Source organism: Pongo abelii, chromosome 15, assembly GCF_028885655.2.
Source record: "Pongo abelii isolate AG06213 chromosome 15, NHGRI_mPonAbe1-v2.0_pri, whole genome shotgun sequence".
In the NCBI taxonomy this organism is placed as follows: domain Eukaryota; kingdom Metazoa; phylum Chordata; class Mammalia; order Primates; family Hominidae; genus Pongo; species Pongo abelii.
The window spans coordinates 107,998,072-108,012,863 of NC_072000.2; the positions used below are offsets into that span (position 1 = coordinate 107,998,072).

Here is a 14,792-nt window from a genome sequence, read left to right on the forward strand (position 1 = left end):
CACTGGTGGCACAATGGATTCTTCAATCCTCAGCGCAACACGAGGATACACTAGGAGCCCGGTTAATGCTGTTTCCAGTATAAGTGATAAGAATCTTCACGTGTGGCCAAGGATTTATTCAAAAGCTCACATTTCCCCCAGAGTGTTTCTCTTCAACCTGTACACTTCGTTGCTCTTGGCTCTGGGCCTATCATGCGTTTGCGAGGCTCGCAAAGGCCACCCCTGTTTGGATCACCTGGAAAATAAAAGCAGGCAGAGAAGACAACAAAAATACAGTGGGAGGCCGGGCACGGTGGCTTACGCCTGTAATCCCAGCACTTTGGGAGGCCGAGGTGGGTGGATCATGAGGTCAGGAAATCGAGACCACGGTGAAACCCCGTCTCTACTAAAAATACAAAAAATTAGCCAGGCATGTTGGCAGGCGCCTGTAGTCCCAGCTACTCGGGAGGCTGAGGCAGGAGAATGGCGTGAACCCAGGAGGCGGAGCTTGCAGTGAGCCGAGATCGCGCCACTGCACTAGCCTGGGCAACAGAGTGAGACTCCGTCTCAAAAAACAAACAAACGAAAAAACCCAAAAAAACAAAAAACAAAACAAAACAAAAAATACAATAGGAAAGGGCTAAAAATAGGAAAACTTAGTGCTGTCACATAGTTGACTTAAAATAGACAAACAACTGCCCAAAGTGAGCCGGGCACGTCCACAGTCCAAGCACACGGGCTCCACTAGACTTAGGGCTGGGAGAAGGCCAGAGGCCGGAGTCAGAACACCTCACACACCCGGGAAGGGCCGAATAGACAGAAAGACTCCCACACCTCTGTCACAAAGCAGTGAAGACGGTTTCATAGCACACTATCACAACTCTCCTCTGGGGAGTGGATCTTTCCAGAATTGTCTCAGAGGTTCTTCTTCTTTCTACAAATAAAGTCAATTCTTATTTGAGACGCGGGCATTCTCCTGAGGGAGCAGAGCGTGAGGCCCCAACCCCTGTCACACACATACTTCCTAGGCTGTCTCAACAAGAGCACAGTGACCTGGTCACCTGGGCCCGGGTCCTGGCCCACACACAACCACCCTCACACCTCCTTACAGCACGGCCACCAGCTGCAGCCAAGGAGGCCACCTGCCCCCAGGCCTGCCTGCTCTGGGCTCCATGAAGGAAGGACTCCTCGGCCGGGCGCAGTGGCTCACACCTGTAATCCCAACACTTTGGGAGGCCGAGGCGGGTGGATCACCTGAGGTCAGGAGTTCGAGACCATCCTGGCCAACATGGTGAAACCCCGTCTCTACTAAAAATACAAAAAGTTAGCCAGGCGTTGTGGCCGGCACCTATAGGCCCAGCTACTTGGGAGGTTGAGGCAGGAGAATTGCTTGAACCTGGGAGGCGGAGGTTGCGTGAGCCGAGATCGCGCTATTGCACTCCAGCCTGGGCGACACAGCCAGACTCCATCTCAAAAAAAAAAAAAAAAAAAAGGGCTCCTCACCCAGGTCAGACAGTCCATGAAGGTGATAATATATAGAGAACACACACCTCAGACTCACAGCATTTCTCCACTGCAAGCGTTAAGACACTGGTTTTATTTCAAGAATAACTAAGGGTATACTAATACGTGTATCTCAAAATAACATTGAATTATTGAAGACATACTGTTCCAATAGTCAAACAGTGGACAGAGAAGGGACAGGAACCAATGTACTGGAAAAACACACTTGTATTATATGTAAAAATCGATGGCCAATATTTCTCTACTTATTAAGAGAAAAATACCCAACAAATTAAAAGGTGAAAATCTGTGCTCAAAAAAAAAAAACAAAAAACCCAAAACCTTGCATGCACAAGCTAAGCTCAGACCCTTAAAAACCAGATAGAAATTGACAAAGTCAAAGGAGAAAAACTGGCTGAACTTCTCAAGCTCAATTATATCAAATATATGTGCATTTTAGCAAAATAAACCACTAAACTATACTTTGTAGACATATTATTACATTTATTTTAATAACTACTTCATTATAGGCTGACTGGCTTTCCTGTTTGGATAAAGTGTGATCTGAAAGCAACGCTGACCGAATGTAAATAAAGCAAACGTTCCCAGCCATTTTTGGCATGAACATGGATTATAGCGTTTAATGCAGACCCAAGGCCACACATTTTTGGGGAGTAGGTTTTACTTGCAGTACAGATTCTTTTCATTAAGATCACAAAAATACAATACAATGTGACAAGCCCAGTTTAAGAATTACATGCAGTAGCTCATATTAACACAAACAGCTCCCCGCCAAGGCCGACAAGAGCTAAATCCAGTGTCAAGAGGGTTCATTGCAGGAGTAGAATAATCCAGTACAAGGAACTAGAACAGATTGAAACCAGAAACAAAGCCATGCCTGACAGTCACTCAAGGTCAATCTGATCATTTCCATGACCAATTACCCATGTGAACAATTCAAAGTGACGGTGAAAGATCTGAGCACCCTGTACTCACACACGATGCCCACAGCTTGGCAAAAGGTACACAAACACTTTTGTTTGAAAAGAATGACGGAAACGTCTACTTTCAAAGAACAATGGACACTTTTAAAGGGAATGCTGACATCTAACTTTACAAAATGAAATTTAAAATGTAAGTAGTACTCTGGTGAAGAATATGCCTGAAGCGTAACCATGATTTCCCAGCGGTATAATTAAACAGAGCTCTAATTTAAAAACTCTTCCTGGGCTGGGCGCTGTGGCTCACACCTGTAATCCCATCACTTCGGGAGGCCGAGGCGGGCGGATCACGAGGTCAGGAGTTCGAGACCAGCCTGACCAACATGGTGAAATCTTATCTCTATTAAAAATACAAAAATTAGCTAGGCATGGTGGCACACGCCTGTAATCCCAGTTACTCAGGTGGCTGAGGCAGGAGAATCGCTTGAACCTGGGAGGTGGAGGTTGCAGTGAGCTGAGATGGCACCACTGCACTGCAGCCTGGGCAACAGAGTGAGACTCCATCTCAAAAATAAATAAATAAAAAATAAAAACTCTTCCTCAAGATTTTAAGAGCATTCTAAAATTATACAGAAAAGCAATCCTACATACTGTGGCCAAAATGTGGATTCCAATGACCTGTCTTGAGCCCGCGGTTGCCAGGAGTTGGACCTGCAGTAGTATGGGAAGCTCATGGCCTAAATACCGACTGCCCTCTGACCCCACCATCCAGTGATTCTAGAACATTTCTAGTAGGAAAGACATAGCAAGGGATTTTCATGATTGGGAAATACTGAGAGACAAGCTGAAGATTTGTTAAGGGCTATGCTTCTGTCATCTTTTAGGTATTTAAGGCTACTCCTTTAGCTAGCTTACTTTCAGCTGTTTAAAGTGACTAGCTCCCTACACAAAGTTACAAAATGAGCGTCTCTGAAAGAGAATAATATTACCCTGGATTTCCAAAGATGTACTCTAACAGGATGACCAGGCAAAAGGTGACCCAGGGGGAGGAGTCTGTTATAACTCTCGGACCCACATGTTCTCAAGGCACTTCAGAACTTTGGGAAATCATTTTGTGCTGGATCCTCAGAAAGTATTTATGGAAATACACATCCTTTAGCAGAAGAAAGATGCTTCATGCACGATTGACTTTAATGGCTCTTTCAGGCAACAGAGAAACCACCACATGCCCGTAACATGAGCTCAGTTGTTCAGCAGGCACCCAGAGGAAGCCTTTAATTCCGAGCAGGTTTCACTAATTAGTCCTGGAGCAGGTGTAGTTATATTTACTATGTGAGTGGTTAACAGTTGACTGCCTAGGAAAACCTAGGAAGGCCTGGTCCCTCTGGGTTACTGACAGCGTCTACCCTCACGTTGTAAAACAGCACCGGGGAGGTGTGACAAGGCTGTCCATTTTACAGCCTTGGACAACAGAAGAAAACCATTACATGCTACATTCAAACTTTTTGATTTAGTTTTAGTATAACCTGACATTGGTAACCCGTCTCCGGTCTTCATCCTCCAACTACAGGTATGGGTGTTTCCTTTTTTTTTTTTTTTTTTTAAAGGCCCATTAACTTAAATGTTCCGATCCTTATGAATTACTCACTGAGGAAAACTATAAGCTCAGATTTTACAAACAAAAGCAACTTACAAGGTATTATTGCTGGTCCTTTATCCCTTCTCTTTAATGCAGTCTCAAAGGTTTTTTGGCTATTAGTTTTCATAATTTTCTTATGTTGCACACAAAAACAAGATTCCTCTCTCTAAAATGTAGAGGATGGGGAAAATGCAGATGCTGTTTTTCCAACTAAAAATGTTTACAAAAGAACAGACTGTCTGAACAAACAAAAAAACCCCACCCCATTAAGCTGGGTAGGACCAATCAGGCCTTATAAGTGGAAAAAAAAGCCTTCTATCGAGCATAATGAAACAGAACATGTACTGCTTGTGTTTGAATCTTGCTCTTATTTAACCAAAAATTTCCCCTTTCTCATAATTTTCCTAGTATTATGTAAGGTTATGCCTAGTTCTAGATTCTGAAAGACCTGCATTTTAATGCTTGTACAACCCATTTAAAATTACAAAAGCTGCCTCTATTTCGTTTTCTGATTAAAAACGCAAAAAAGACAAACCAAACAAACCACACCACATCATACAGATAATGATCCGAATGGAAAAGTTAATGTGCTGTAATGATATTTCTCTTGCAACATCAAAAGCAGCAGATACTGAATAGAATTTGCTTCAATCATATATACTGAGACTGAAATATGCACGTATAAATCAATGAACTGAAAGCTCTCTATACATAGAAGCACACATGAAGTGCAAAACAGTATCAAAAGTGAGATCTCTGGTATTTCAGTACTCCCATTCATCGGATTTCAGGTCGAGATAGCTGAGAATATTCTGAGCAAGCTTCACAGCCTGTTTCCTGGCAGCCTTACACTTCTCTTCTCCCTGCGGATCAACAGCATCCAGGGCTAGCAGCTGCTTGGTGAGCAGCTCTTCCAGACGGATGTAGTTCTTATCGGTTCGATTTCCATCAAATGAAAGAACTTCTCCCTGGATCTCAGACAAGTTTCCAAGGACGTTCCAGACGGCTTTATGGGATGGGTGCTCCTCACAAGCAAACAGCTTTCTTTTCTCAAGGGCCTCCTTCAAGTCAATATATGTGATCAGAGTTTGCACCTCGATCACTGCTCTTCTCCTGGCTTCCCGGATGCAGGGGTTTTTTTCAAGACTTACCTCATCCAACTGTCCAATTAAACCCTGCAATTCTGTTTTGGAGCTCAGGTACAATTCAGGAGGGTTTTGTGCTTGGAGAAGTTCATTTTTTATTTCTCTCATTCTCTTGAGGACCTTTTCTATTTTTAAAATGGAATGATTCTGTCTCAGGTCAAATGCTTTAGTCGTGTCTGCTTCCTCTTCCAAATCCAGATATTTCAATAATTTGTTGATATCTTCTACTACCTCCCTCCGATAATTTCTGATTTCTGTCCGGCCGCACACATCTAGAGCATCCAGGTCGGCGATCAGCCCCGAGAGCACACAGGATAAGTGCCTGCAGGTCTCATTGTTGTTCACACCCATCAGAAGTGCAATCAGGACCCCTCGGGCCTTGTTCACCTCACACATCACGAAGTTGATTTTGGCAACGGAAGGATGTGCATCCTCGGAAAGCGGCAGGGAAGGCTGCTTTTTCATGCAGTCTTCGATGATCTCTTGCACCGCACAGATTTTGGTTAAAGTGTGATACCTTGCTTTCCGCAAGGAGATTTTTCCTCCAGTTTTAACATGTGTCAGCCTCAGAATGATATCTTGGATGCCTTCTTCAAACTCATCAGTTACGCAGTTGCCTCCATTATAAAATGGCACAATTTTCTCTCTCACGAGGGACTGTGCTTCCTCAAAAATGTTCTGTATTTCAATCCGGTGTGGGTGGTTTGCATTCTGCTCCAACTCTTTAAGAAGACGTTCTGTCTCCTGTGCTGCCCTCTTCCTAGCTTGCTGAATATCTCCTTTTCCTTCAGTATCTACAGAGTCTATTTCAAAAAGTTGTTTTGTTAGAATCCTCTCCAGTTTCTTGTAATTCTTGTCATCTGACAGACCACTGAAGCCGACAACTTGCTGTTCTACACTTTTTACTTCCTTTTGGATTTCCTGAAGCCTACTAATAGAAGGATGTTGGTTTCCCATATCCATACTTTTGTTGTGTTCAGTTTCACAAGCACTAAAAGATGACAAGAATGATAACTTATTACAGCACAAGGCTTCTGCAGAACACTAATGGTATACTAAGTCATTCTAAAATTCTCATTTTAAAAAGGTATACTTTTGAGCAGTCATCCCACCTCAGCCTCCCCAGTAGCTGGGTCTACACTCGTACACCACTACGCCCAGCTAATGTTATCATTAGTAGTAGAGACAGGTCTCACTATATTGCCCAGGCTGGTCTCAGGCGAGCCGCCCACCTCCGCCTCCCAAAGTGCTGGGATTAAGGTGTGAGTCACCGTACGCGGCACAAACTATTTGGAACCAGCAGGGCACCTTTATGCAAGGTGAAACAGAGCTCTTGTAACCTTCCGAACACTAACAGTACCCCGCCCCGCCACACAGCTATGCCTAGTTTCCAGAAACTCTAAGCAAAAGAAACTGAACCAGAACAAAAACCGGTGGCTCTCAGACATCCCCAAGGTCCCTGCTTCTTCGTTTCTCTCCATCCCTTTGTGCACTTCCCCTCCCCACCCTTTTAGCTCCTCACACATCTTCCCTCACAGAAGTCTCCCTGGAGAGATTAAAACCCCACAGGTAAAGACGAGCGACAGGGACAGCGCTGAAGGGCACCACCTTGGGCTTTCGAGGCCCAACACCTCCTCAGCCCCCAACATGCTCCACTCTCTCAAAAAAACAACAACCCGCGAAAACGTGATAACTATGAATAATTCATTCACTCGCCTCCCACTGGGAGTCCACAATGGCCTAATGGACGTTTCAAGCTCTTGCTTTCTATCAAACGGCTCGCTCAAGGTGAGTAACCAATGGAAACGCATCATCCATCCCCGGCGGATGTCGTGGACGCCACGGAGGGAAGGCGGCCCGAGCTCCTTCCTCCCCGCCTCGCCCTTCCCTCTTGGCCCTTTACCCAGAAGAGGTCTGAATTGGCCGCGGTCTTGGCGTCCCGTGGCTGAGGTGGCGAGGTGGAAGATCAGCCCTTTACGGGGTGCGGCACCGGAGCTGGGCCCCCAGCTGCATCCCTCGCACCCCTCCCGACTAGGTCTGAGCGGGGCAGCCGGTGAAGGGGCCGGCGGTGAAGGGGCCGCTACTGGCTGCAGCAGCCGCTCCGGGCGTCTCGGCCCGGCTGCCAGGACGCGCCCGCAGGGCCTGACCTCACAATGGGCGCGCGAGGGGCGCTCTGCCCGGCCGGGAGAAGCCGGGGGAGGAGGGGAACCGAGGCCCGGCCAGCCCCGGCCAGTGTCCGACCCAGGGGCGGGGACGGCGCCGAGACCGACTCTGCCCTGCCTGATCCGACAGGCCGCGCGGGGGTGGGCGCTGGCGAAGGGGTGGCCCAGCGGGGAACCCCGCGCGCAGGTGGTGCCCCACTCGTCCCCCCGACGGAGGAAAAGGCTACAAGCCGCGCTTCGCTCACCTGTCCCGCCCGCGCCATCGCGCGATGCGTCGCCGACGCTTCCACGACTTCCGCAGCTCCGGCCGTCGCCCGGGCCCGGCAGCCCCGCCCCTGGCCGAACACCCCTAAACCCGGGGACACCTCCTCCGGCGTCCGCGCCTAGCCGCCGACAGGGCCACGCCCACCGCCAGCGGCGCAGCGAGGCAGCCTGGAGTGACTGCGACCAAGGAGCTGCCGCCCGGGTCAGCCCGCGCCGCCCGCCGACTCCTCACACCGTCGCACCGCTGGGAAAGTGCACGGTCGGCCGCGCCGCCGAGCTGCCTCGGGCTTCGCGACTCTGCCGTAAAGCGGCCCCTCGCGCCGTCGCAATGCTGCCGTGCGCCGCAGGAGCCAGGGGGCGTGGGGCCATGGTGGCCTTGCGGGCGGGGAAGAAGACCTTTCTCCCCCGTCTCTGCCGCGCCTTCGCCTGCCGCGGCTGTCAACTCGCTCCGGAGCGCGGCGCCGAGCGCAGGGATACGGCGCCCAGCGGGGTAAGTAGGCGTCTGGGGACACTGGGCCAGGAAGGGTGACCGGAAGGGAAGACAAACCCGGGCTTCGGGGCCACTCCCTGCCCTGCACAGCCGCCTCAGGCCTTTCTCCAGGTGCGCTCGCGTCCTATCCCGAACAGTCTCGCAGCCCCAAGGCTCCCGCATCAACGCCCTCGGTCGGATGGGACTGAGGGTGCCGCCGCCACCACGTCGGGGACTGTTGACAGCCAGAACCTTTAAGCATAACAGAGTCACCTGGCAAGTTTGTACCTACCTTATTTGTTCCCGAGAATGATTATTTTTTATATTTAAAGATCTCTTGGCTTAGCGTGCATTTTTTTTCGTTGTGTGTGTATGTTTTGGCTTTGTTAAAATTATTAGTGCTTTTCTTCAAGCAGGGAGCACTTTATCATCGTACTTTTGTAGCGCTTCACGTTGAATAGTTGTTATTTGCAAACTGTGTGTGGGTATATGCATGTTACTGGCCAAAGATCCGCAAAGGATGTCTGTAGCAAGAAAGAGTGGCAAGCAATTTTTATAAGTACTTTTGGGAGGGATGTTTTGTTTAAGGGAGGCCTAGGCCTTGATTCCATCCGTCAGATGAAAATGTTGACTAACGGTGTGGAATGGGCTGGAGATAAAATATTCAAGCAAAGCATGCAAGTACCAAACAGGCTAATGAAGGAGGCTGGAAAACTTGGTTTAAACAATAATTAAAGAAGTATAAAAAAGAGCTAATTAAAAATTGGCCGGGCTCCATGGCTCACGCCTGTAATCCCAGCACTTTGGGAGGCCGAGGCCAGCGGGTCACGAAATCAAGAGGTGAGACCATCCTGCCCAACATGGTGAAACGTCTCTGCTAAAAATACAGAAATTAGCTGGGCGTAGTGGCGCGCGCCTGTAGACCCAGCTACTCGGGAGGATGAGGCAGGAAAATCGCTTGAACCCGGGAGACGGAGGTTGCTGTAAGTCGAGATCGCACCACTGCACTCCAGCCTGGCGACAGAGGCAGACTTCATCTCAAAAAAAAAAAAAAAAAAGCTAATTAAAAACTGCAAATGTACTTGCTTGTACATTTTCATTTCTGTTGGGCTGTGGCTGTTAGTACACTTTTATAATTGTAGCTTTGAAGGTCTGTCTAGTTTACAGTTTAAACAAGGAGTTACCAGGGCAACTTGTCAACCAGACACCCAAGTGGCTAGCTCAGTTCTGTGTTACAGTGGCCAAGCCCTTGCCTTCTATTCCTGGAACATAGAAACCCACCCAGCATCTCCGTCTTTGGGCAGAAAGATACAGCAGGTGTCTGAAAATGCTCTAAGAGAGCAAACGGGAAATCAACCAAGACATTTCTCGGGGGGAGGATTTTCCTTAGCTTATTTTATGAACTTGTGCTGGAAAGAAACAACAGCACCTAAATAAGGATTTCTCTATTGTCACATACACTTCTTTTTTTTTTTTTTTTTTTTTTTTGAGATGGAGTCTCCCTCTGTCGCCCAGGCGGCAGTACAGTAGCGTGATCTCAGCTCACTGCAACCTCTGCCTCCCGGGCTCAAGCGATTCTCGTGCCTCAGCCTCCCGAGTAGCTGGGACTACCGGCGCCCACCACCATGCCTGGCTAATTTTTTTGTATTTTTAGTAGAGACAGGGTTTCACCTGTTGGCCAGGCTGGTTTCGAACTCCTGACCTCAAGTGATGTGCCTGCCTGGGCCTCCCAAAGTGCTAGGATTACAAGCGTGAGCCCACCACTCTCAGCCTTAGACTTCTTGTTAAAGTAAAATAAATCTTAACCATGGGTCTGTTCTCAAGATGAGAGACCTCTCTGCCTTGTTTGTTCTTTTTTCGAGATGGAGTTTTTGCCCTGTTGCCCAGGCTGGAGTGCAATGGCGCAGTCTTGGCTCACTGCAACCTTCGCCTACTGGGTTCAAGCAGTTCTCCTGCCGCAGCCTGCCGAGTAGCTGGGATCACAGGCGCATGCTGCCACGTCTGGTTAATTTTTTTTTTTTTTTTTTAGTAGAGACGGGGTTTCACTATGTTGGCCAGGCAGGTCTCGAACTCCTGACTTCAGGTGATCCACCTGCCTTGGCCTCCCAAAGTGCTGAGATTATAAGTGTGAGCCACCATGCCCAGCCAGCACCAGCTTTTAATTGAAAAACATTGTAGAATTTAAGAGTCAGGCACCATTCTTCCTTCCAAATCCATCTTTAAAACTCAGCTTTTCAGAAATATAACTGCTTTTGGTAAAGAAAAAAAAAATTAAGACTTTTAAATTCTGTTCCCTAGCCACTTCATACCTGCTTATGTCTTCCCTATGTAGTTTGCATCATTGGTTCCTAAACTTGTCTGCACGTAAGCATTAGTCTGGCTCTTTTAGTTCTTTTTTTTCTTTAATCCAGAAGTTCCCGAACCAGAATAGGTTCAGAGATACTCCCTTTTAGTTCTTTTTAATCCATAGTTTCTGCCTCCATCACCTCCCCACCATTTTTTTTTTTTTTTTTTTTTTTTTTTTTTTTTTTTTTTTTTGAGATGGAGTCTTGCTCTGTCACCCAGGCTGGAGTGCAGTGGCATGATCTCAGCTCACCACAGCTTCTGCCTCCTGGGTTCAAGCTCTTCTCCTGTCTCAGCCTCCCGAGTAGCACCTCCTTACCTTTTTTTTTTTTTAAGCAATTTATTTGGAGAGGGGATCACATGTCCTTTAAAACGTCCTACAGTCTGGATTTTGCTGGTTGTGTCTCCATGGTGTGATTTAGCATGTTCCTCTGACCTCTTTCTTGTAAATTGACGCTGTATTCTAGAGCTTTGACCACATTGCGGTTTTTTTTTTTTTTTTTTTTTTTGAGACAAAGTCTCACTCTGTCACCCAGGCTGGAGTGCAGTGGCGTGATCTCAGCTCACTGCAACCTCCACCTCCCAGGTTCAAGCAATTCTCCTGCCTCAGCCTCCTGAGTAGCTGGAATTACAGGTGCCTACCACCACGCCCGGCTAATTTTTGTATTTTTTTGTAGAGACGGGTTTCACCATGTTGGCCAGGCTGGTCTTGAACTATTGACCTCAGATGATCTGCTCACCTCAGCCTCCCAAAGTGCTGGGATTACAGGTATGAGCCACTGTGCCTGGCCCAAAGTCACTTTTAGCTTCAAAAATCAGCTGTAGGGTATGCCTTCTTTTTCTGTTTCCGTGGATTGTTTACTAAGGATTTGAATTTTTCTGTGACTGGTAGAACCTACAAGTCATTTGAACCTGAGTTTTCATAGGAACAAGCCATTTTAACCCCATCTTCTTTTTGGTTAGAGTTTAACCCCATCTTCTTTTTGGTTAGAGTTACTAAACTGGTAAATAAGAGTGATCCGGCCAGGCATGGTGGCTGACACCTTGCCAGCACTTTGGGAAGCTGAGGCAGGCAGATCACCTGAGGTCAGGATTTCAAGACCAGCCTGGCCAACATGGTGCAATCCTGTCTCTACAAAAATACAAAAATTAGCCGGGCACGATGGCGGTACCTGTAGTCCCAGCTACTTGGGAGGCTGAGGTGGGAGAATCGCTTGAACCCAGGAGGCAGAGGTTGCAGTGAGCCGAGATCGCGCCATTGCACTCCAGCCTGGGCGATGGACCAAGACTCATTCTCAAAAAGAAACAAAAAACAAAAAAAGAGTGAGCCATTGCATATTGATTTAAGCAAGACATCTGATAAAGTCTCTTATGTATTTTTGAAAACCGTGTCCTGTATTGTGGTGCTTAAAACACCAATGGAAACATTTGTTTCAGGGTGGTTGGTATTTCCTGCACAGGTTCTTCATGAGGTGCCAGAGATACAGAAATGAATGTGTGTGCCTCTTTTCACACATGCACAGATGGCTCTCCAGGCAGGAGCTCTGCGTGCTAACACATGCCTCCCTGGTGCCTAGAGCGCTGCTTGACCTTTGCATGGTGGCGCAGGGGCAGACAGGTTGATGCTTATGGAGAAAGGCTGAATCCACCATGTCCATCTTTGGAATCTATTGGAAGTTTATTGTTTGCAGCTCCAGGCAGGGTCTCCTGAGGATGCAAGGGGAGCACCACCCTGGGCCTGCCTGTTGAGCACCTAACTTCTGAGAGGAGGAGGGTTGGAACAAGTCCACAAATAACGATCTTTTTCCCTTTTTTGGAGATAGGGTCTTGCTCTGTTGCCCAGGCTGGAGTGCAGTGGCACAAACACAGCTCACCACAGCCTCAACCTCACTGGCTCAAGTAATCTTCCTGCCTCAGCCTCTTTAGTAGCTGGGGCTACAGGCATGTGCCACCACGCCTGGCTGATTTTTAAAATTTTTTTGGCAGGGTGCGGTGGCTCACGCCTGTAATCCCAGCACTTTGGAAGGCCGAGACAGGTGGATCATCTGAGGTCAGGAATTCAAGACCAGCCTGGCCAACATGATGAAACGCCGTCTCTACTAAAAATACAAAAATTAGCTGGGCGTAATGGCGCATGCCTGTAATCCCAGCTACTCGGGAGGTTGAGGCAGGAGAATCACTTGAACCCGGTAGGTGGAGGCTGCAGTGAGCCAAGATCACGCCACTGCACTCTAGCCTGGGCAACAGTGCGAGACTCTTTCTCAAAAAAAAAAAAAAAAAAAAAAAAATTTTTTTTTTTGTAGCTTTGCGCAGCGGCAGTATTGTAGCCAATGAGATTTATCTGAGGTGCGATTATTGATAATTGAAAACTTTTCCCAGTACCCTGCTGTGATGACTTGCAATATGGTCAGCATTGGCAATTTTTGACAGTCTCTACAGAGACCGAAAAAAAAAATTTTTTTTATAGAGATGGGGTCTCACTTTGTTGCCCAGACTGGCCTCAAACTCCTGAGCTCAAGCAGTCCACCCTCCTCAGCTTCCCAAGGTGCTGGGATTACAAGTGTAAACCACTAAGCCCAGCCCACAGATCATCTTTAGACAAATTGTCTAATCATCTTTAGACAATACTGAGGTGCAGGCCTTGAGTCTGTTGGTGGTGGGAAAGAGATGGTTGACTAGGGCCTTAAAGATAATAAAAATAATTAACATGCGTGTATACAGCAGGGGTGGCTTCCTGCTGTGGTCACTTCAGCGTTGGGTGAAAGTGTTCCAGCCTGGATAGCTCTCCCATGTCGTTGGCATTCCTGAAATTAGGAGACTGTTTTCATTGACTTTCTAGTGTTTGCCCTTCTGGTGGATTATTCTTCTTTTATATTGCTGGATTGGGTTTGTGGATTTATCTGGCATCCATGTAGAATAGGGGGCTGGGGACCCTAACCCTCAGTAAATATGAAGTTCCTGACTCCTTCTCACATGGGAACTCAAAGCCTTTATAGAACCGAGAGTTAGAACAGGAAGCAAGAACGCTAAGAACTTGCTAACATTTTCTCTTGATTATTCCCTGGTGGTTTCCCCGTGGTAGCTTTGTGTCATGTACGGGCACTTCCAGGAATCGGGTGCAGGGGAAATGTCTCAGTGTCTCCCCTTCTGAATCTTGGCTTCTGGAGGGAGAGATGCTGGGGTGGGAGCGCTCCTTGGTGGACTACTCAGGAGCTTAATAAAAGCAGAGGCGGCTGGAGAGCCAGGCCTGGCCTGCAGAGCCAGCACGGAGAAGCCTGGTGTAGGGCTGTCCAGCCTGCCAATTTACAGTTAAGAAGAAAGGAGATATATATGTATATATACACACACATATATGTATACACACATATATACACATATATATACACGTATATACACATATATACACATATATACACACACATATATATGTGTATATATGTGTGTGTGTGTGTGTGTGTGTCTATATATATATATATATATATAGTGACAGGGTCTCACTCTGTCACCCAGGCTGGAGTGCAGTGACACGATCTTGGTTCACTGCAACCTCCGCCTCCCGGGTTCAAGCAATTCTTGTGCCTCAGCTTCCCAAGTAGCTGGGATTACAGGTGCACACCACCACGCCCAGCTTATTTTTTGGTATTTTAAGTAGAGATGGGGTTTCACCATGTTGGCCAGGCTGGTCTCGAACTCCTGACCTCAAATGATCCACCTGCCTCGGCTTCCCAAAGTGCTGGGATTACAGGCATGAGCCACTGCGCCTGGCTGAAAAAAGATTTTCACAAGAACTGGAAGGTTAACTCCCTCCCAGACCCAAAGATGCAGATTCGGCCTGACCAGCAGGAATGCACATGTGCCTCTTGTGACAAGGGCAGAACTGAGGCTGCTTCTCAGGAGACTGTGAGGGTCTAGCGTGCCCTCCCCGCAGACACGAGGGCGGGATGGAAGAGCCTTCTCTCCTCAGCATAGCCAATGGGACACCATGAATCATAGGCTTGTACTGTGGAAACTAGCAATTATGGTAATTATTCGCACTACAAAGGGCTCTTCCTCTTACCAAAGGACATTTTCCTCCCCCAAGCTGCTTCTCCTCGCTTTTAAACAGTAGCTCCTCTGTGAATAAAGGCAGAAACGTATGATTATAGGGAAGAACACAGGACGATAACATCTCTCACATTATAATGGCAAACAATGATTTGAAAATATTGGTACACCAGCTTTATCCGTAAAGCAGTTTATGTGAGTGATAACTGGTAGATAAATATGGAAAAGTAGCCGAACACACCTGACACCTCTCTGAGCTTGCTTTGTGATATGTGGGCAGCTAGAAAAAGTAGCTAATTGTTA

The 14,792-nt window shown here is 47.4% G+C and overlaps 2 protein-coding genes and 1 non-coding gene across 13 annotated transcripts in view; 2 read left to right on the forward strand and 1 right to left on the reverse strand.

The window, feature by feature from the left end:
- Positions 1-2,094: 2,094 nt before the first annotated feature.
- On the reverse strand, positions 2,095-7,747 carry BAG5 (BAG cochaperone 5). 3 transcript variants are annotated; one of them, XM_002825144.6, is made up of 2 exons: positions 7,615-7,747; positions 2,095-6,198 (listed from the first exon to the last, which is right to left on the reverse strand). In XM_002825144.6, the coding sequence occupies exon 2, from the start codon at positions 6,168-6,170 to the stop codon at positions 4,827-4,829; it is 1,344 nt and encodes a 447-aa protein (XP_002825190.1). In that variant the 5' UTR covers positions 6,171-6,198; positions 7,615-7,747; the 3' UTR covers positions 2,095-4,826. The 3 variants fall into 3 exon arrangements, with proteins under 3 accessions (XP_002825190.1, XP_024087267.3, XP_054386902.1); XM_024231499.3 differs by lacking the exon at positions 7,615-7,747 and adding an exon at positions 6,924-7,610; XM_054530927.2 differs by lacking the exon at positions 7,615-7,747 and adding an exon at positions 7,111-7,275.
- Positions 7,035-14,792, forward strand: part of LOC103892434 (cytochrome c oxidase assembly factor 8) — a 28,915-nt gene continuing 21,157 nt past the window's right edge. For 7 of the 9 annotated variants that reach the window (XM_054530935.2, XM_024231500.3, XM_054530939.2 and 4 more), the window contains exon 1: positions 7,894-8,123. In XM_054530935.2, coding sequence (XP_054386910.2) covers positions 7,962-8,123 — 162 coding nt within the window. In that variant the 5' untranslated portion in view covers positions 7,894-7,961. Of the gene's footprint in view, positions 8,124-14,792 lie in introns of all 9 variants that reach the window. The other 2 variants (XM_063715930.1, XM_009249535.4) reach the window with 2 other exon arrangements.
- On the forward strand, positions 12,747-12,887 carry LOC112128971 (U4 spliceosomal RNA). The gene has a single exon (XR_002911401.1). It is a non-coding gene; the product is annotated as a U4 spliceosomal RNA (small nuclear RNA).